Source organism: Eimeria maxima, genomic scaffold (genome assembly GCF_000499605.1).
Source record: "Eimeria maxima Weybridge genomic scaffold, Emw_scaff321, whole genome shotgun sequence".
Taxonomy (NCBI): Eukaryota; Apicomplexa; class Conoidasida; order Eucoccidiorida; family Eimeriidae; genus Eimeria; species Eimeria maxima.
In genome coordinates, this window is record NW_013566061.1 from 4,678 (window position 1) to 24,226 (window position 19,549).

General features: G+C 55.3%; 1 protein-coding gene across 1 annotated transcript; it reads left to right on the forward strand.

Annotated features, from left to right (window-relative positions):
• Positions 1-537: 537 nt before the first annotated feature.
• On the forward strand, positions 538-19,435 carry EMWEY_00028250 (hypothetical protein, conserved; the record flags this gene model as incomplete). The annotated part of the gene is made up of 20 exons (XM_013481366.1): positions 538-3,762; positions 3,957-6,284; positions 6,483-6,617; positions 6,827-7,184; positions 7,567-7,643; positions 7,786-8,174; positions 8,597-9,545; positions 9,684-9,714; positions 10,263-10,467; positions 10,729-12,153; positions 12,275-12,403; positions 12,515-12,647; positions 12,770-13,305; positions 13,608-14,083; positions 14,280-16,722; positions 16,833-17,141; positions 17,265-17,367; positions 17,517-18,230; positions 18,520-19,152; positions 19,325-19,435. 20 exons carry the CDS (start codon positions 538-540, stop codon positions 19,433-19,435), a joined length of 14,709 nt encoding a protein of 4,902 aa, XP_013336820.1.
• Positions 19,436-19,549: the final 114 nt, after the last annotated feature.

Here is a 19,549-nt window from a genome sequence, read left to right on the forward strand (position 1 = left end):
TTAGGGTTTAATAATCATTACTTAGGGCTTGTTGTTGTTAAGGGTTTAGGGTTTAGGGTTTACGACCTAGGGTTTAGGCTTTTGTGTCGAGGGTTTAAGACTGCCAGGCGGCCGCAGCCGACTGCAGCAAACAGCAGCAGCGGGAGCAGCAGCATTGTGTCTTGTGTATCATTGTCTCCTTTTTGCTGTTTTTCTCCCTGACTTTAAATATCTGCTGCTGCCTTTAATTGCTACCTTAACACCTGTTTGGAGTTTCATACCGGCAGCAGCAGCAGCAACCGCAGCAGCAGCAGCAGTTACTGCTGCAGTCGTTACTGCCGCGGAAACAACGGCACCACAGGAAGCTGCGAGCTGCTGTAACAGAAGCAACAGCAGAGCGAGCAACAGCAATAGCTGCAGCAGGAGTGGCGGACAACACATCTGCAGCAGGAGCAGCAGGAGCAGCAGGAGCAGCAGGCGCAGCAACAGCCGGACTAGTAGCACACCAGCTGCAGCTGTTGCTGCAGGTGCTGCAGCAGCAGCAGCAGGCGTCGCGGCATGCAGCCTTTGCCCCCTGAAGACGAGAGTTCTACTGCGGCTGCTGCTGCTCCTTCCACAGCTGCTTCGGGATCGGCAGCAAATGCAGCAGACACCGTCCTTGTTGCTCCTGCAGCAGCAGCAGCAGCAACACCAACAGCGGACGGCATCAGCAGCAGCAGCAGCGAGCAGCATCAAAACGATGATAGCTCTATCCAGTCGCCTATAGCTGTGTCGGAGAGAGCAGCAGCAGCAGCAACAACAGCAGCAGCAGCAGAGAGAACTGGCGCTGATGCAGCGCTTAGTTGCAATATAGATGACAGTACGTATTCACCGACACCACACGATGTAATCAATGCACCAGAAGCAGCAGCAGCACATGCAGCAGCAACAGCTGCAGCTGCTGCATGCGCTGCTGCTGAGCCCCAATCACCTCCTACAGCAGCACTCAGCATGCCTCCTTGGGAAGCGACTGACAGCAGTGCGACGTCGGTCGCCCCATGTTCAAACAGTAGTAACAGCAGCAACAGCAGCAGCAACAGCAGCAGCAACAGCAACAGCAATAGCAACAGTAGCAGCAACAGCAGCAGCAACAGCAGCAGCAACAGCAGCAACTGGCTATGCGATATGGGAGGGCCTGATGGTGCTGGTTTTATAAAGGTGAGGACATTCAAGGAAGAAGTGCCACAAGGAAAGGAGACACTTCTCTCTCATGACCAGTCCCTTCTAGCTGTCCTTAGCAGCAGCAGCAGCAGCAGCAGCACAAGCAACAGCGGTAGCTCGTGCTGCTGCACATGCAGCTGTGACTGCAGCAGTGAGGGAAGGGAGCTCTGTGACAGCAGCAGAAGAACTGCGTGCTGCTGTGGCAGATTGGCACACAATATACCTGCTCAGCAGCAGCAGCAGCAGAAGCAGGAACATGCTGATTGTGCTTCAATCCCTATCCGGCATGGGCGGCTGCGTCTTTTTGTCGCTGCTGCTCCTTCGGGAGCTGCTGTCGCTGCTGATCCTTCTCTTGCTGCTGCAGCAGCAGCAGCAGCAGAGGGATTTTTGTGGCGGGGGAAACCGCTGCTGCCTGGGGGACAGACAGCAGTGCAGCAGACACATGACACCAGCAGCAACAGCAGCCGCAGCAGCAGAAAGTGGGGTCATAAGAAGGGAGTTTTGATGCGTTGTTGCGTTGCTGCTGCTTGGGCGGAGCTACCTCCAGTTCTGCTACCACTGCAGCAGCAGCAGCAGCAACAGCAACAACAGCAGCGTACGCAAGTATTGTGCTGCCTCGGCAGGGACTCGCTGCAGCTGTTTGTATTTCGAGGTGTATGCACACCTGATGCTCCCCTGCTTCCCTGGCATGACCTTCAGTTGAAGTGCAGCAAAGACAACTCTTGCTGCAGCAGCAGCAACAACAGCTGCAGCAGTAACAGCAACAGCAGCTGCAGGTACTGGCACGAAACGGATTTCGTTGATGCATCTGATGCTCAAGGGGACAGCCTGTTGCTGCTTCGGTGGGAACTTGACCGGCAAATATCTAGTTGCAGAAGCAGGAGCAGCAACGGCAGCAGCAAGAACAGCAGCAGCAACTGTATCCTGTTGTATTCTCTTTCACTCTTTGCCCTCAAGGCTTTTGCGGATCGAAGCTCCTCCCTTCCGCAGCAGCTGCAGCAGCAGCGTAGAGCAGCAGCACAATCAAGCAGCCGGAACCGCAGCAGCAGCAACGACTGTTGGAGGCTGATGGTTAGCGGCCGCAGCGATTTGCTGTTGCTGCTTAATGATGCTGTTTGCCTCCGCCTGCAGCTCGGCGGTGCAGGTGTCTCCCTTGTGCGGCGCTTCGTCCTGCAGCTGCCTGTGTCCCTTCCTGCTCGGCCGCCCAGCAGCACAAGCGGCAGCAACAACAGCAGCAACATCAGCACTGGCCAAAAAGGGACACAGCTGCCCCTTCAGCGATTCGTTGATGCATGCTGCTGCTCCTCCTACCTTTATGCTATAACGACGCCGCCGCTACAGCAAATACTCATTTGGTGTGTAACGGCAGGTGTTGCAGTGCATGCGTTGGAATTGCCTCTGTACGACCCCCCGCAGCAGCAGCAGCAGCAGAAGCAATGCATTAGCAGCGAAAACGTTGCCGATAGTCGTTGCCAATGCAGCTGGGACCGAGGCAGGAGCAGGAAAGGGAGGAGAAGTTGCTGCAGCGGCAACTGCCGCTGCTGCTGCAGCTGCGCAGCAGCAGCAGCAAGAGCCCGCGCCTTCGACTTGCCTGTGGTGCTGCTGTCTGTACGGGTCAGTCGTGAGTCTCATCATCTTGTAATTGGAGACAGCAGGAACTGTCTCCGTGTTGTATCTCTGAAGGGCTTCTTTGCTGCTGCAGCAAGTGCAGCAGCAGCAGCAGCAAGCTGGGGCGATGCAGCAGAAAACAGCTTCGAAGAGACACAATTTAAACAGAGGCAAAGAGCAGCAGAAGGCCTGCCTCTTAAGAGACAGCTGCTTCCTGCTGCTGCTGCTCTCTCTGCCTTTCCTACTGCCTTTGGTCTCCTTGCATTACGTCTGCACATGGCTGCTGCACCTGTTGCTGCAACTACCGCAGCACGTGCTACACCTGCTGCTGCTTACCAGCAAATGCTCGAAGCCTGCACTTTCCTGTCTGCTACTGTCCGTCGTGGGGATCCCATACTCCCTGCTGCATCGTCTCCCTGCAGCAGCAGCAGCAGCAGCAGCCGCGACAGCGCCGTTGTTTTTGTATCGCGGGAAGCGCTTCTGTTCCTCCAGCAGGTGGCCGTGAAGAAGCAACAGCAGCGGCAGCAACAGCAGCGGCAGCAACAGGGGCGTTGGCAGGCCGCGCAGCAGCTGTGCGAGGAGCTGCAGCTGGGGCTGCTGCATCAAGACACAAGAGCGCAGTTGCTGTTGCAGCGGCAGCAGCTGCTGCAGCAATTTGAACGTTTCTGTGGATACAGCACAGCAGCAGACAGCAGCAGCGACCGGTTTATGTGGCCCGAAGCAGGTGGGCCTCTACAGCTGTTGAAGCAGAAGCAACAGCAGCAGCAGCAGCAAGCTGCGTGGCTGCTACCTCCTTATGAACTGCAGCAGCAACCAGCTGGCAGCCAGGAGTGGCAGGAGCTCCAGCTGCTGCAGCAGGATCTCCCGCTGCAGCTGCTGAAGCTGCAGCCTCCCTTTGGGGGTCCTCAAGGCCCAGCAACAGAAGCTAGTCCCCTCCTAGCAGAATTAGAGACACTGATGGATGCCTGCGCTCTGGTGAGGTGCTGCTGCCGATGTTGCTCATTTGGGCACTGTTGCTGCGGTTGTTGGCATCGCTGCTATTTTTAGCATCGTCAACAGGAGTTGTTGTTTTTGCCCTTATGTAGGGGAGAACTGTTGGTGCTTTGAACTAATTCTTGCTACTCTTGCTGCTGCTGCTGCTGCTGCTGCGATTGTTGCTGTTTCTGCAGGGCACGGAACAAGCAGTGGATGATCTCCCGAAGGGCCTCACCTCTTCTAGTACGGGGGAGCTGGTGGAGTTGTTGGCTTCCTTCGCCGACGAACAGCAGCAGCAACAGTATCAGCAACAGCCGCAGCCCCAGCAGCAGCAAACAAGGAGTCCGATCTACCGGCTGCACGACACAGCAGCAAAGCTGCAGCAACTGCAGCGCGAGCGCGCTATGAGGGATGCCCGGCCCTCATGGCTGTATGTCGCGGTGCTGCCTTTCTTCTGCAGAAGCAACAGCTGCTGCTGCTGCAGCCCTAGCAGCAGCAGCAGCGAGAAGAAACCTTTGCTGCTTGATGCGGCGCTTACCATAGAAAGCTCAGAACCGATCACGTCTCAATCCTTGCCAGTCAGATGTTTATCCAGCAACAGCAGCAGTAGCAGCCGCAGTAGCAGCCCGACCAGCAGCAGTGACGAAGAGAGCAACGGGAGAAGCGTCTCCCCATCTGCAGCGGAAAGGAGCAGCAGCAAGTGCCCCGGTTGCTCCAGCTCTCTCCGGATCTTCCCTAGCGACGCATTTATCTTCGTTGAGGGAGTTTCTCGCTGCAGCAGCAAACGCAGGAGTCGCCGAAGCGAGCGAAACAGCAGGAGCAACGGCAGCAGCACCTGCGACAGTTGCTGTAGCGTTTCTTACAGATGTTGGCTGGTGTCCTGGCCTTCTACTGAAAAAGACAATAAACCCCGTGCTGCGGCCCTTGCTGCCGTTTCTGCTGATGGTGCTGCTTCGGCTTCTGCAACGATTAGGGGAAGTAGCAGCTTCCTGTCAACGTGGCTTCGCAGCCAAAGGAGCAAGCACAACACCAGCAATAGTACCACCATCAGAACCAAGAGGCATCAGCAACACTTACAGCAGCCTGGCGAGCTGCTGGTGCAATCGTGCGTCGGCGAGCGGCTGTCTCTAGGTATTGTGTCTTGCTGCAGCAGAGCAGCGCTGCTGCTGCAGCCAAACAAGGGCGTGTTATTTGCTGCTGTGGAAGGCAGCAGCACTCTCCAGCTGCTGCAGTGCGTTCTACTGATGGAAGGCCCTCGTGCTGCAGCAACGTTCTGCATGCAAAACGGCCTGGACAGCAGCAAAGTGGGTCTGCTGTTGCTGCAGCTGGCGCTGCGCTGCAAAGACCTCAAACGGATAGCAGAGGCCTTGCTGTTGCTGCAACAGAACCAGCAAATGATCGCTATGCGACTCCTTATGGCTTTTGTCTTCAACGGATACAGCGAAGAGGCGCTCCCATTTGCCTTTTCAACTACAGAAAGGGCTGCCCAAACTGCTGCTGCTGCAGACATATCGTCTGTCTACGAGTCTACAGCAGTTGCGCAGCATGCATTGCTGCTGCTGCAGGCGCTCCATCAGCAGCAAAAGCAGTATCAGCAGGAGTGCGGCGACGAGTTACGCCGGCTGAGGGATTGCTGTCTCTTGAGACGAAGATATGCCGGCGACGGCATCGGAAACTACAGGAGCAGCAGCAACAACAACAGCAGCAGCAAAGACATCAGCAACAGCTGCAGCAACACCGAAGCTTCGCTACACTTCCCGCCCTCCTTGGTGTCCCTAGTAGCTCCTTGGCAATCAGCAATACCAGCGCGAGATACAGCAGCAGGAGCAGCAGCAGCACCACCAGATGCAGCAGCAGCTACGGCAGACATGCCTCCTGCAGCAATGCATCTTGAGTGCGAAGCAGCATCACTCCTAGACATAGGATTTAGCTCGCGTTTGCTGCTGCGCCTGTTGCAGTTTGCTGCGTCTCTCACAGACATCCGAGTCCTTGCAAAGATTGACCTTGCTGCGGCAGCAGCGGCTGCACCAGGCAAGCAGCAGCAGCAGCAGCAGCAGCAACTCACGGACGAGCTTTCCGAGCTAGCACTGTACGTACGGCTTTTGCGGTGGCTGCAACAGCGCGTGTCTGCTGCTGCTGCGAAGCAGCAGCAGGTGGAACAACAGCAGCCACAGCAACAGGCGGTGATTCTCTTAGACTCGGATCCGATTCAACAGGAGCATGACCAACAGCAGCAGCAACAGCAAGAACATCGATTTGCTGTGACAGAGGGAGACGCTGAGCTCCCTTGGGGCCCTAACGTGACTGTGGAGACAGTGGTCAGAGAGACGCTTTTGAGTGGGCGCATCAGCAAGGGATTGCTGTGGCTGCAGAAGCAACTGCACCACCAGCAGCAACAGCATCAGCATGTTTCCGCAATGGCTCTGCTGCAGCAGGTGGCCGATCGTATGGCCTACAGACTCTTTTGCTGCCAGCAGGCTGAGCTGTTCTTTGTGGGGCTGCAGATGCTGCGGCAGATTGGGGTGAGGACTTCTGCTGGCTTGCTGCTGTCGCTACTGCCATCGTCGTTGCTGCTGCCGTTGTTGTTGCTGCTGTTGCTGCGGCTGGAACAACAACAAATCACTCTGCGAGTTCTGCAATCGTGCTGTGCTCGTTGACCCGTTTTGCCGTCGCTGCTGCCGTTTATCTTGCTACTGCCGCTGTTGTTTTTGCTGGTGCAGGTTGACATTCCTGGATTTTGCCTACGTGCTGCGTTGCTAACAACGCGGACGCCTGTGCGGCGTCGGTTGTTGCGGCATCTATATCACCAGAAGCAACTGCAGCCAATGCATATGAGCCTCATTCGTATCATGCAGGTGCTGCTGCTGCATCAACTGCTGGTGTTCGTGATGCTGTTGCTGCTGCTCGTGCTGTTGGTGCTGCTCTTGTTTTAGTGTTTTCATGGTGTTCGCGATGCAGATGCTGGTTTTGAGACGTGCTAGCTTCCTAGTGCAGCCGGTCTTGGTGCCTGCAGCTGCAGCACGGGTTGAGCTTTTGTTGCATTGGAGGTTTGGTGCTGCTACAGGTTCTTGAGCTTTTATTTACCGACCCGTCTTACGAGGCAGAGGTTGCAAGACGTTGCGCCTCCTTAGCAATTGCAGCAGAAGCAGCAGCAGGGGACTCCGAATCAGAAGGGGACGCCGTATCGCCTGCTGTGCATGCCTCGGGGGGAAGGAGAGACGCCCTGATGGGAAACACTTCCAGCAGCAGCAGCAGCAGTAGCAGAGGAGCAGCAGAATGCTGGCCAGCAGGAGGCGGCGCTGCCCTTCGGGCTGGGGCTTTGTGTGACGGCTATGTCTGCTCCAGCCTGAGAAGGCAAATCCTGCAGCACCAGCAGCAACACCAGAAGCCCCAGCAACAGCAGCAACAGGGGGATGAGCGGAGTGACAGAAGTCTCTATTTAGGCAAGACCTAGCTGACACAATTAGGGGACCAAAGAGGAAAATAGGCACACACGGTCAACATTAGTGAAAAAGAAAATAGCATGAAGAGGATGGAGGTGCAAAAGAGAGACATCTGAAGCAGGGAGTCCCCGTTAGTGACAGCACAGAGAAGGATAGGGACAGCACAGATGCCAGCCGTTCTGCACAAAAGGAAAATTATGCGTACATATACGTATATATACATGTATATATATGTATAGTGGATATATGCATGCGTTTGTATGCTGCTGCTGAGTTCCTTGATGCTGGTGTTGCTGCTGCTGCATGTGCTGCTGCTGCATATGCTGTTGCTGCAATTGCTGCTGCTCTGCCGTTGTTGCAGGCACCAACCGTGGTGCTGTGGAAGCAGAGCCCATCCCAGATTTTACACCTGAAAGACACCCACAGGAAGCTCTGAGGGTAACAACGAAACTGCTGCTGTTGCTGCTTCTGCTGCTGGTGCTGTTTCTCCTTGTGCACTGGCACGTGTCAAAGATTCTACGTTAAAGGTGCAAACTATGCATGCTGCTGGCTCCGCCGGAAGGCCGTGTTGGGTGCACAGGAAGCAGCAGCTGCAGCTGCGGCAGTCGCAGCAGCTGCAACACGAACAGATTACTTGGTGTTTGTGCTGCAGGCGTGGGCCCACCTGAAGTGTGGGGAAGCACCAGACCTGGCGGAGTGCTGTTTCTCGGGGGTTGCTGCTGCTGCTACAGCTGCAGCTGCTCCCGACACCACCAGTCGCGACTGCAGCATCAACAGCGATGTGCTGCAACAGCAGCAGCAACTGCTGCTGTCTCAGGAAGAGAGTGCTCGTCTGTGTGCACATCGCGCGTATGGCGATTCCCTGGAAACAGAAGGGGATGTGCTGCAATTGCAGCAGGCAGCAACTGCTGCAGCAGCAGCGACGCCACCGCAGCAGCTACCTCCTCTGACCCTCCAGGCAAACCTGCGGTGAGCCGTATGTGGCAGAGGAGAGGAGGGAGATCATAGCTATATTGTTCTAGCTGCAAACACAGCAGGGAGACAGACATAAGAAACACCTAGTCAGCTGGAAGGGCTGCAGCAGAGACTTATCCTCTCCTGAAGTCCTTGTGTCTCCTTATTGAGGTTTCGTTTGATTGTCCCTCTGCATCGACATGCTGGGCGTCTATCGTCTTGTGTGGCAGCAGCTGTCTCCTTTTCTCGTCCCTTCACTTAATTCTACTTTTAGAGGAACAGAGTGTCTTTTCCTCTGCTCGACATAAGCTTGGGCTTGTGTCGAGCAGAGGAAAAGACACTCTGTTGCAAGGGTAGAATTATAATTCCCTTGGTTATTTTGGTCTTTGCGCCTGATGTTGTTGCTGCTGGTGCAGGGGTTCCTGTGCTGAGTGCAGTCGTCTTCTTGCAGCGGAAAAGGATTTGTTTGCGCTTGTTACCACCCAGCCGCCGACTAACAACGCAGCAGCAGCAGCAGCGGCAGCAGCAGCAACACATGCGTCTCTTGGGGGGTATATCAGCCTGTCTCTCTTTGAACTGTCTCTCTTCAAGCCCACCTCCCTCTTGCGCATTTTTGCAGAGAAGAGGCATGTGGAGCTCGTCCACATGCTCCGCTCTCCTGGGCCAAGTAATAGAAGAAACCAGCAGCGGCAACCGCAGCAGCTGCAGCACGTGCGGACGTTGTGGGAGATTGCAGCGGGATGTCTTGGGATTGCTGAGGGATTGAAGAGTTTTCTTGCCTGGAGGTGTATCTTCGCTTTCTGCTTGGCGCATTTTGACTGGCGAGGGATAGCTATGTGTATTGACGAGCTGCCTATACACCGGAGCATTGCCTGCGATTCGTGGGGCCGCCTGAAGCAAGTCGGTGCTGCTATAACCAGGCGCTGCAGCAGTAGCAGGACTAACAGCAAGCCACTCCTGCTGCTAAAGCGCATCCTGTCCTTTCTAAAGAGGAGAAGACAGAGAGAGGAATCAGTTTTTGTTGACGAGCTGTTGCTGCAGCGGCTCGCCCGCCGAGGTCTCTTTCTAGAGGCGGTGGAGACAGGCAATGTAGCAGCGGCATCTGCAGCAGAGAAACCAGCAGCAGAGGTGGATGCTGTGACGACAGCAACAACACATACAGAACCCGATGATGCGGCGCTAGCGCTGTTGCTGCAAAGACTCGCTAAGGCTGGTTGCCTGTTCAAGAGGCAGCAGCACCACGAACATCACGAGCAGCAGCAAAAGCAGCTCTATGTGGCCACTGATCAGATGCTCCCTGTGGGCTCTTTGTCCCCTTTGCATCTTTTCGTAATTCGCATTTGCCTTTCAAATTGTCTACCGTCGCTCTTTTTATCGTATTTAGAGGTAAGGACTTCGACGGTACCTGCGTTGCTGCATTTGCTGCTGCTACATTTGCTGCTGCTGCATTTGCTGCTGCTGAGTTCGCTGTCGCTGCATTTTCTGCTACAGCATGCTGCTGTTGCTGGTTCTGCCTATGGTCAGCAGAGGCTCTACCGTGTGTTTGCAGTACGATGTAGGTATTTTGGGTGTATTACATTGTTCTATATGCATGCTCTGTGGCTCATTTCCTGTCTCCTGTTGTGGCATCATCTGTCCCCCTCTGTTTCGTCTGCCCCCCAATTGAATCCAGCATTTCCATCTGGCAGCTAACTATACAACACAGCAGCACTTGAAGGCGATGATCCGAGCTGGCAGGAGCAACAGCAGCTGCAGCAACAGCAGCAACAACACCAGCAACCGCAGCAACAGCAGTAGCAGAATGCCACAATGGGTCTCCGTGGCGCTGCTAGGCCGACTGGGGAACCATGCCCTTGCTGCTGCAGGCATGCATCAAGCAGCAGCTTGTCTTTGCCCTGGAGGTCGGCTGTTGCTCCTTTGGCTGCTGTTGCTTTTCTTACTGTCGATGGGCTTCTGCTGCTTCACGGTTCATTTGCTGCTGGCGAATCCGCTGCAGCTGACTTCGTGCTGCAGCATTTTCTTGTGAGCACTGAGGGGTTTGATGTTTTTTAAGATTATTGAGGGCCTAGGGGTTCAGCATTGGGGTGGATGCACGTGCTGCAGGTAGTTCTGCTGTCTGCTTTGACCCGGAGGGGACGGCGTTCTTGCCGCTGTCTGCTGTCGCTCGTCTGTCTCCTCCAATGTTCGTTAGTCTCCTCGCCTTTGTCCCTCCACCATCTGCTGCTGCTGTTGCAGCTGATGCTGCAGCCGATGCAGCTGCTAGTAGGAGACAGCTGGATGTGTTCTCGGTCTCCCTTGAAGACCTGAGGTGGGCAACAGACTTGTATTCTTGGCTTTCTCCCTTTCTACTTTAGTTGGAGTAACACTGGTGTTCCTTTATTAGGTGTTTCTGTCTTCCTCCTTCGTCTTTTTCTGGCTCTGTCTGTCCTTTGTTGTTACACCTGTCTCGTGTGGTATCCTCTCAATTCCGTCTGTTATGCTGTTTGCGTTTCTACCTCTCTTGGACGCCGCAAGTTCCCTAGTATTGTTAAAGCCTCTACCGATGCATGTCTCCAACGGTTGCCCTCAGGACTGGGCTTGCTCCTTTTAAAGAATTGGCCAGTGCTTACTTCGCTCATGCGCCTGTCGCACATTCAATGCAGCAGCAGCATCAACAGGATCAACTGCAGAAGGCGGAGCACCAACAGCGGCCGCAGCAGGAAGAGGAGGCAAATGAGTGCCAACAAAGAGAGCCTGGGGTTCTAAAGACTTGCCTTTTCGCTGCGTCACTTATAGAGCAACAGAGGCGCATCATCCAGTGCACCTCCCCCGGAGAGCAGAAGCAGCAAAAGGGGCAACAGCATCAGCACCAACGGGACCACCAAGGTCCCTCCTGCTTCCTTGTCGACATGCAGACATGGCGTAGGGATGTGTCTTTGTTAGACCTTCTCTTCGAATGCTTCGATTCTGTTGATGTACGGGCTTTGCTGCAGCCCGTCGACGTTTTTGTCATTGCTGCTGCTGCCTGTGCTGCGAATGGGTCGCTTGCGCACACGCAAGGAGTAGCCGCAACAGAGATAGCACCGTCAAGAAGAGCATCAAGATGGACAGAACGAGCAATGCTGCCATCAGAAGTCAAGAGAGCTTTTATAACGGGAGAGGCCTTCACGTCTTTGATGCTGCGGCTGCATGAACCAGCTGCACCTGGGATACTTGGCTACAGCATCAGCAGCAGCGAAGGCTTGAGTGTAGCTTATTTTCTTTCTCAAGGCCGTCCCTCTGCTGCATTCCACTTGCTTCTGGCCAGCCGCACCAGCTGCCGTTGCTGCTGGTGTGATGCAGCCAATGCATGCAGCAGCAGCTGCAACAGCGACAGCAGCAGTGGAGGGGCTTGTGCTTGTGCTGCTGCTGCTGGAGCATCGGACGTCCAGCTGCTTCAGCTAACCCCAGAAGAAGAAGACCTTCTGCAGCAGACAGCTATGGAAGTTGCATTTTACAACCTCTTAGACGAGGGCACTGTCTCCTCCTGCCTCCTGTTCTTAGAACTCTGCAGCCTCGACGCCACTATGCTGCGAGTGGACGCCCAATCAGCCCGCAGGATCTACGAACACCAGAAGCAACAACAGCAGCAGCAAGCTGTCCTTGCTGAAAGGGCAGCCAGCAAAGCAGCAGGGGGGCCAGTCCATGATGCAGCTGCCACTTTAGTAATACAACTATTTAGGGCCTTCCCCCGTCCATCATCGGCCAAGTCCATCGGCAGCAGCAGCAACAACAACAACAGCAGCAACAACAACATCAGCAGCAACAACAGCAGCAACAACAGCAGCAACAACAGGAGTAGCCGCGGCATCTCTTCCCCACATCTGTTGTCAGCACTTCGTCTCCTAGAAGAGGCGACGTGGGCCCTCAGCGCTCCCCCGCAACCGGCAGCAACGGGAACTGCGGCGGCTACTGCTGCTGCTGCAGTAAAGAGACAGGCCACTAGCCCGTGGCACTTGGTTGCTCACTTCTGCAGGTGTGCTGAGGACATGGGTTGTGGCGCTACTGCTGCCTGGCACTCTGTTCTGTCGGCGCTGCTTTTTAATGCTCCTTCTCGTGCAGCATTGCTGCTTTCGCTGTTGCTGCTGCTGTTGCAGGGTCCACGAGCTCCCCCATTCTTTGACACTGCTGCACGAATTGGCGAGGAAAGGAGACTGGCTGTCGGTTTTGCATGAAGCTGAACTCCAGCGCTGCCCTAAAGACACCCTCAAGGGAGTTATTGATGGGTAATCCGCTTTCTGCCCCTGCTGTAGCTGCCGCTGCTGCAGTTGTTGTTGCTTCTGCTGCCGCGGCATTCGTTAGGTGGTGTGGGTGGTTGGGGCGTTTTCGTTGTGCAGCTACTTTACAGATCCGTGCCTCCGCGGCCACCTGAAGAGAGCAATTGGCTGCGGCAGCAACTCAGCTGTAACTGGAGCCGTTACAGATTCCTCTTGGAGGGACGCAGAAGATCCTCTCTGTCTCCTTGTAGCTGTAGGGGTTGGCGTTTGCTGTTTCTGCTGCTGCTGTGTCACTGCTGCTGTTGCTGGTTCTCCCACCGAAGCCGCACAAGTTGGGTATATTTGGTTATACTGTGTGCTCCATCCCTGCTGCAGGCGCAGGAAGAACAGCAGAAGCAGCAGCAGCTGCTCGGTCTACAACTGCTTCGCGAGGCTCTCCGGCTGTGCCGCCCACGTCTTGCAGTGTACGCGAGTTGTTTCTCGGATTGTAGCCTGCTGCAGTGTCTGTCCACCTGGCTGGCTCTCCAGGCGGCCCTTCTTCCACAGCATCAGCAGCTTAATACTGCTGCTGCTGATGCTGGCAAGCAGGAGCAGCTGACTTTGTTGCTTCGCCGTGCGGGGCTGCAGCGCGTTCAGCAGCACGGGAGTCCTGCACAGTCTCAGCATCAACAACAGCAGCAACAGGAAATAATTCCTCGTTTGCTGCAATTGGTGCAGTCCGGTGCTGCTTCTTCTACTGCAGCCGCAGGCGTTGCAGCACGTGAGGAATGTCTCCTTCTTTCTGGAGGTGCAGAGACTCTGTGTGGGCTTATATTATCTCTGGCAGAAGCGGGTGGATTCGTTTTGCTGCTGCGGGGCTTCGCGTTGTTCGACCCCAACAGCCCGCTGATGCATTTACTGCTCTTCTTCAGGTGAACAACGATTCTGGCCACAAGAGGAAACGTAACGTAGACTGTCCCTTGCTGCTCCTTTTACTGCTGCCACTGCTACTCCTGTCTTTTTCCCCGTTTCTGCTGGTTGTGTTGGTGGCCGTTGCTGGTAGCCATGAAGCGGAGCTGCGCTCTTGTCAATAACCTGCGAATCCCTTGCTAGCACCTTGGAGTAGTGCGGCCGACAGATGTCTGCAGTCAGTTTGAAGAAAATCAATTGCATGCTGTTCTGCATAAGACCATGGAAACCTGCTTTGTGCATGCGCGTGGACTTGGCATCTCAGGGCCTTCTCTCAGAGGAGGTTCAAGACGGCTGCAGCGGCTCTACGGCGATTCGTGTCCTTTCGCAATAACAAACACCAAGCAGCTGTCGCTGCTGCCGCGAGTCCAGCAGCAGAGACTGTCCCACCAGTAAAAGACGATACCAGTGGAGATGGAAATACCTTGCAAGCAGCAGATATTCGCCAAGTCAGCAGTGAGATGCTGCGCATGCTGCTTCTTTCTCAGGGGCCACACATACATCCTTTGCTCCAGCTGCTGCACGATGTGGGATATTCTCGGAGCTTCTGTCTTCTTCACCATGCGGACGTTATTTGCAATGGCGAGAGTCCTGTGCTACAGCAGCAGCTGCAGCGGCTCTTACTGCAACAGCTTCAACAGACCGTGGATGCGCCGCCGCAGGAGACGCGAAGCGACCTCTTGCTGGCGCTGCTGCAGCAGCGAAAATACGCAGAGGCCCGGCAGTGGGCGAAACTGGCAGGTGAGCTCCCTACGCCCAGAAGCCGGCAGCAGAACTGCAAGCAATTGAGCATGCAGAAGCAGCAGCGGCAGCAGCAGCTGCTGCTGCAGCATTAGCAGCAGGGGTTGTGGGGGTAACTTCGCTGCATAGGGAGGGTCTAGTAGGTCCTCCGCAAGCCCCCATGGGTTGGTTTGTTGCATGCGAGGTCTATTTCCAGCTGATGCTGCTGATGCGGATGCGGCTGGCGTTGCTGTTGTCTTTGGTGCTGCACTCGACGCTGCAGGTTTGGGTGCGGGTTGGGTACAGCTTGTGACAGTGCACGAAGTGGCGGAGGGCCTGGAAGGGCTGCGGAGGAGCAGCAAGAGCTCAAGGGCTTCCGTAGACGAGCGGCTAGAGGTGTGGGCCCGTTGCTGCAGGCTGTTTGCAGTTCACAAGTACCCTCACGTCCTTGCTGCAGTCTTCCTGCTAACAGTTTCTGCACAGATGGAAGGGGACATCTCCCTAACAGAGCAGGCCTTTCTCTTGGCTGCTGCCCTTAGTCTCTTAGGCTCTCCACACCCCGCACCCGCACGATTTAGCAGTCGAGAGGCTCTGCTGCAACATTTGGTACAGTGTGCACAAGGTAGCTGCTCAAAATGTGGCGTCAGCAGCAACGGCGACAGCAGCAGCAGCAACTCTGGTGGTCTCACACTGGTAGACTGTCTACCCCTCCAGCCGGAGGAGATGCGCTCTGTGTTTTGGATAGGACAAGCAGAAGCTTCTGCTGATGCTGCAGCAGAAGAGGATGGTTATTGCTGCTGTAGCGCAACAGCAACAGACTCCCAGCTAGCAGATCCCTTCGGAGACAGCAACAACAGCAGCTTTCAAGATTGCTGCTGTAGGTGTATGGTCTCCTCTCACTTACTTGCGCAGCTGCAGGGCCGCCTGCTGCTGTTGCTCACGTCTCAGTCGACAACAGCAGCAGCTGCTGCGGCACTGACACCGGAGCTCGCCGGGAACCTGTGGGGCTCACATGTCGCTGCTTCAACTCGTCAGCTTCTGCTACATGGAGCAGCTACCCCACTCAAGGCTTGCTCTGGCACCAATAACGTACAGCAGCTGCTCCAGCAGTTGCAGCAGCTGGTAGACCCAGACGCACCTGCGCTTCCTCTGCACTATATAGGGGTTCCACAGTGGACTTCGCCCTCTGATACTGACCTTGACGACAAGGATATCCAGCAGCAACGGCAGCAGACGGGTGGGTTTGATTGTAGCGAAGGTTTGCCTGGGGCACTCCAGGGTAGGACTGCACAGGCTCAGTCTGCCAACAAGGTTTTGCTGCAGCAATTGCAGAAAGCTGTTCATAATGCCATATCCATCGGGTGTACACACATCGCTAGAGCCCTAGTTGGAAGTTTTGTGACCTTCCTGCGGAGCTCGCCTGCTGCTGCCTCCGTCGCTGGTGCTTCTGCCATTTCAAACACCAAGAGCGCCCAGGAGGACCAGCAGCGGAAGCAGCAGCAGCTCCTGCAGGGTCTATCACAGGAAGTGCAGCTGGCGGAGCTGCTGATTCGCGTGGTATCATTGCCTATGCCCCTGCGGGCGCAGCAGCAGCAGCTGGTGCTGCTGCAGACCTTGTCAGCTGCTGCTGCTGCTGCATGTGCAGCAACCAGGCCAGGAGTTGGCCCTCTGCCGCAGCTACACAGGGAGCTGCTCCAAATGTTGCACGAACACGTAGGGTCTCCTGATACTCAAGTCACAATGCAGCAGCGGCAAGAGCAGCGGCAACAGCAGCAGGAAGGTACCGACCCGCAGCAAGACAACGAAAACGAGCAGCAACACCTTCTGTCCCTGCAAATGCACCGGCAGCAACTGCAGCTACTGTCTCAGCTTGTCCAAAGATGCAAGCCGGGACTGCATCCGTTTTGTCTAGAATTGCTCATCCTCTTCGCCGTTAGTCTTGTGCTGGTATCTTCCTTCAATGAAGTGCTGCAGCAGCAGCAGCAGCAACCACAGGCGCTGCTCCTGAGGCTACTGCTTGCTGCTGCATTCCCCACCTGTGGCATGCCCAAACCGTCACTTTGCATCCGGTTTGCTGAAAAGCTCACGAGAGACCGGCGACTGCAGCAGCAGGAGGTTGCTGCCGTTCTTCTGGCTGCTTTTGTTGCTCACCAGCAGCAGTTCTTAGAACACGTACAGAACCCGAGCCAGGGGCAAGAGCAGCAGCAGCACCACCAGCAACAGCCGCAGGAACAACACGACCAAGGCCAAGAGCAGCAGCGGATAATTTGGTTTGAATGGCCATTGTTGATTCTGAAAGACTTCTTAAGGATATGCGGAACCCCAGGTCTAGTAGGAGAGCAAGCCTTGCAAATGCTGCTGCAGCAGGATGAGCTGGAAATGGACCAAGCGCTGCAGCTGGGGAAGCCGGAGGGTGATATGGGACTCTCCATGACTTCTGTAGCCGCTCCACCTCTGCTGTTGCTGCATGAGCAGCAGGTAGAGTTGTCCTTGTTGGCGTATTATGACTTGGAGCGTGCATGCAATGCTGCGGGACTGGCGCAGCTGCTGGAGCTCCTTCAAAGGCGGCTTGCGGTTTATATGCAGTTGGGCAAACCATATTTGCTGCTGCGCGTTCTAACTAGCATATCTCCGTCTCCTCATTTCACGCCGGCAATGCAGTGAGGAGTGTACCTGCTGGTTTTAGCTGCTGCTGCTGCTTCCCCTTGTGCCTGTTGCGTGTACTGACAGTGCTAGCAGGCGATTAGCTTTGTGCACGTGTTGTCTTCAGAATGCTGGTGGACGGAGGCTACCTACTGCAGCTGCTTGCAGCCTGCCGCAAGGGCATGAAGCAGCAGCAAGAACGGCTGCTGCTGCAGCATCTGCTAGAGCCCTCTGTCGTTATACCCGAAGTTCAAGTGTGCGAGTCGCTCGCCCTTGCCATCTGTGATTTGCTACAATCTCAGTACGACCAGCAACTACACGAGCTTCTAGACCCGATGGCGAATGAGCCGCAGCGGCAGCGGGAGAGGACTTTAAAGATCACCTTGGACAAGCTGGTTTTGGCTAATTTGGAATTGGGTTTCAAGAAGGAGGCTGGGTGTGTGCTGCTTGTGTTTGCCTTGCTGCTGCTACTAAATGTGGGAATGCTTATGCAGTGTTGCTTTGCAGTCGAGACTTCCGTCTCAAATTTGCTTTTGCTGCCATGCGTTTGCTGGTGCAGGCTTCTGCTGCAGCAGGAAGCCTTTCGGTGCTTGGCGATGGAGTTGGACGTGAAGGAGGTCTATAGCGAGAGTGGAATTGACCGGCTGTGTCTGGGGCTTCAAGTAAGTTACACGGAGTGCACCAACGGAGAAGAATGCCTATTTCTTGTTTGCTTGGGGCCTTTATGCATGCGTCTCCGAAGATTCACACTACACGCACCAGTGGGATCTTGTCTCTACTGTGTTTCCTGCGTCTTGTACTGTTTCTGCAGCTGCTGATCCAGGCATCACGCCTCTTCCTGGAAGCCGACTGCACGCCCCTGCACCTCACGTGCTGCCGTCAGGCGGCTCTCGTAGCTCTTCAGCTGCGCGCTGTGGAACTTCATCTATCCCGACAGTGTCTGCAACGTCAGCAACAAAAGCAGCAGCAAAACGGAAGGCACCTAGTGTCGCTGCTCCTTCAGCACTGCAGCAAAGCCCTAGAAACGTCCCTTCACCCTTTCAAGGATGCGGAGATGTTTCTTAAGGATGGAACAGATCTCCCAGTGCTGCTGTCAAACATTGCCTCAACTGATACAGTGGGTGCTGGTGGTGCTCCCGTGTCTCCTCGGCAATTGGAACCAGGAGATGCCGGTGCGGCAGCAACAGCTGCTGCAGACGCCGAGCGGCAGCAACGGGATGCTTGGTTTCACAGTCTCCTCTTTTCCCTTGAAGGCTCTGCACTTCAGTGGTTTTGTCGTGGTGGCGGAGATGAAAGAAATGGGGGCCCCACGGAGGCGCCAACTACGGCACCGTCAGGAGATTTGGGATCAGCAGCAACAGCGGCAGCTGCAGCTGCACAAGCTGTACGGGAATCTGAGGAAGGAGTTGCAGCTTCTGTTGGTTTGGGTGGCCCACATCTGCGATTCCTGCACTTGTCTGTCTCGCAAGTGCTGCTTTTCGTGGAACTGCACCCCGATGCATTTGTTTCTGGACTCACTGCTGAGGTGAGCAGAGATGCAATGATAGGCAGCAAACAGCCACAGGAAAAAGGCCGCCTGCCACAATAAACGAAAAAGAGTCAGGGCGCGGCGCAGCACGTGCAAGCAGTGGGGCCATTAAATGCTGAGTGTACGGCTGTTCTGCTCGCCACCTTGCGATGGGATTGACGCTTAGCCAGGCTTGCGTGCTTTTATACCTGCTCCATTTTCCTCCTTTTCCGTGCTACTGAAGCTTCTGGATACCTGTGCTGTTGATGGTTCTGATGATGCTGCGTGTGCTGCATCCTGCGTACAGGCCTATCAGCACATCTACGGGGGAGTGGTGCAGCTAGCTTGGCCGCGTGCGGTTTACAGACATGTCATCCTTGGGGGCAGAATGCCTTATCTTTCTCAGCTTCTGGGCAGACCGTTACACCAGGAGCACCAACAAATAGCATCACCAGACACAAGTTCTCTGGAGGCATCCCAAAATGCTGGGAAGATTGCTGGAAGGCTTCAGGCAGTTGAGGCCCCCCAAGGCCAGTGCCAGCACCTGCAGCAGCAGCGGCGGCGTCTGCCGCAGGGAATGTGGGGCGAGGGTCTTAGCAAAGCTGCACTAGAGGCCTTGGTGTCTCTGCATCTCAAGGAATTTGACTGCAGCGCCTGCAACAGCGAAGAGCTGCAGCAGTGTTATAGGAACGGCAACTGCAGCAGCAACAGCCGCGTGCAACGACCGTTTGCTGTTCCAGGGATAACGGAGCACGATACAGCTGTCTATACAGTCGATTATTCAGTTGACGCCGACGCGTATTTGCTCCATCCCACAGGGGCAGCTGCAGCAGCGCGTAGCAAATCACAGCAGGCCTGGGAGGCACTCAAGGCAGCAGCAGAAGAGAACCTCCTAACGCTACTTCAAGAGGCAGTTCCCAATATCCGCGATCGTTTGGAGGTGAGCAAAGGGCCAAAACCACCGGCAACAGTAAGACCGACGTCTTATATGCAAGTAACAAGAGTAGTAGCACCATAAGAAAAACGCATTAGTAGTAGTGTAAGCAGGAGTAGGGGCACGAGCAGCATAGACATGCTTTTTCGTTGTCTGTTGTTGCAATTTCTGGCTGCAGCTCTTTTTGTCTCTGGGGCCCTCATTTCATTCTGCAGCGGCTGAGTGCTGCCGCTTGCTTGACGACAAGTGTCTCTACTTGCCAATGGGCTCTTTTGCAGGGGCAGGGTGAGAAAGGTTGATGCATGCATCAACTCGGAAAGGTTGATGCATGCATCGGTAGCGGAATGCACCATCAGCTCATGTACGACAGGTGACACTTTTGGTCTTGCCTTTGCTGCTGCCG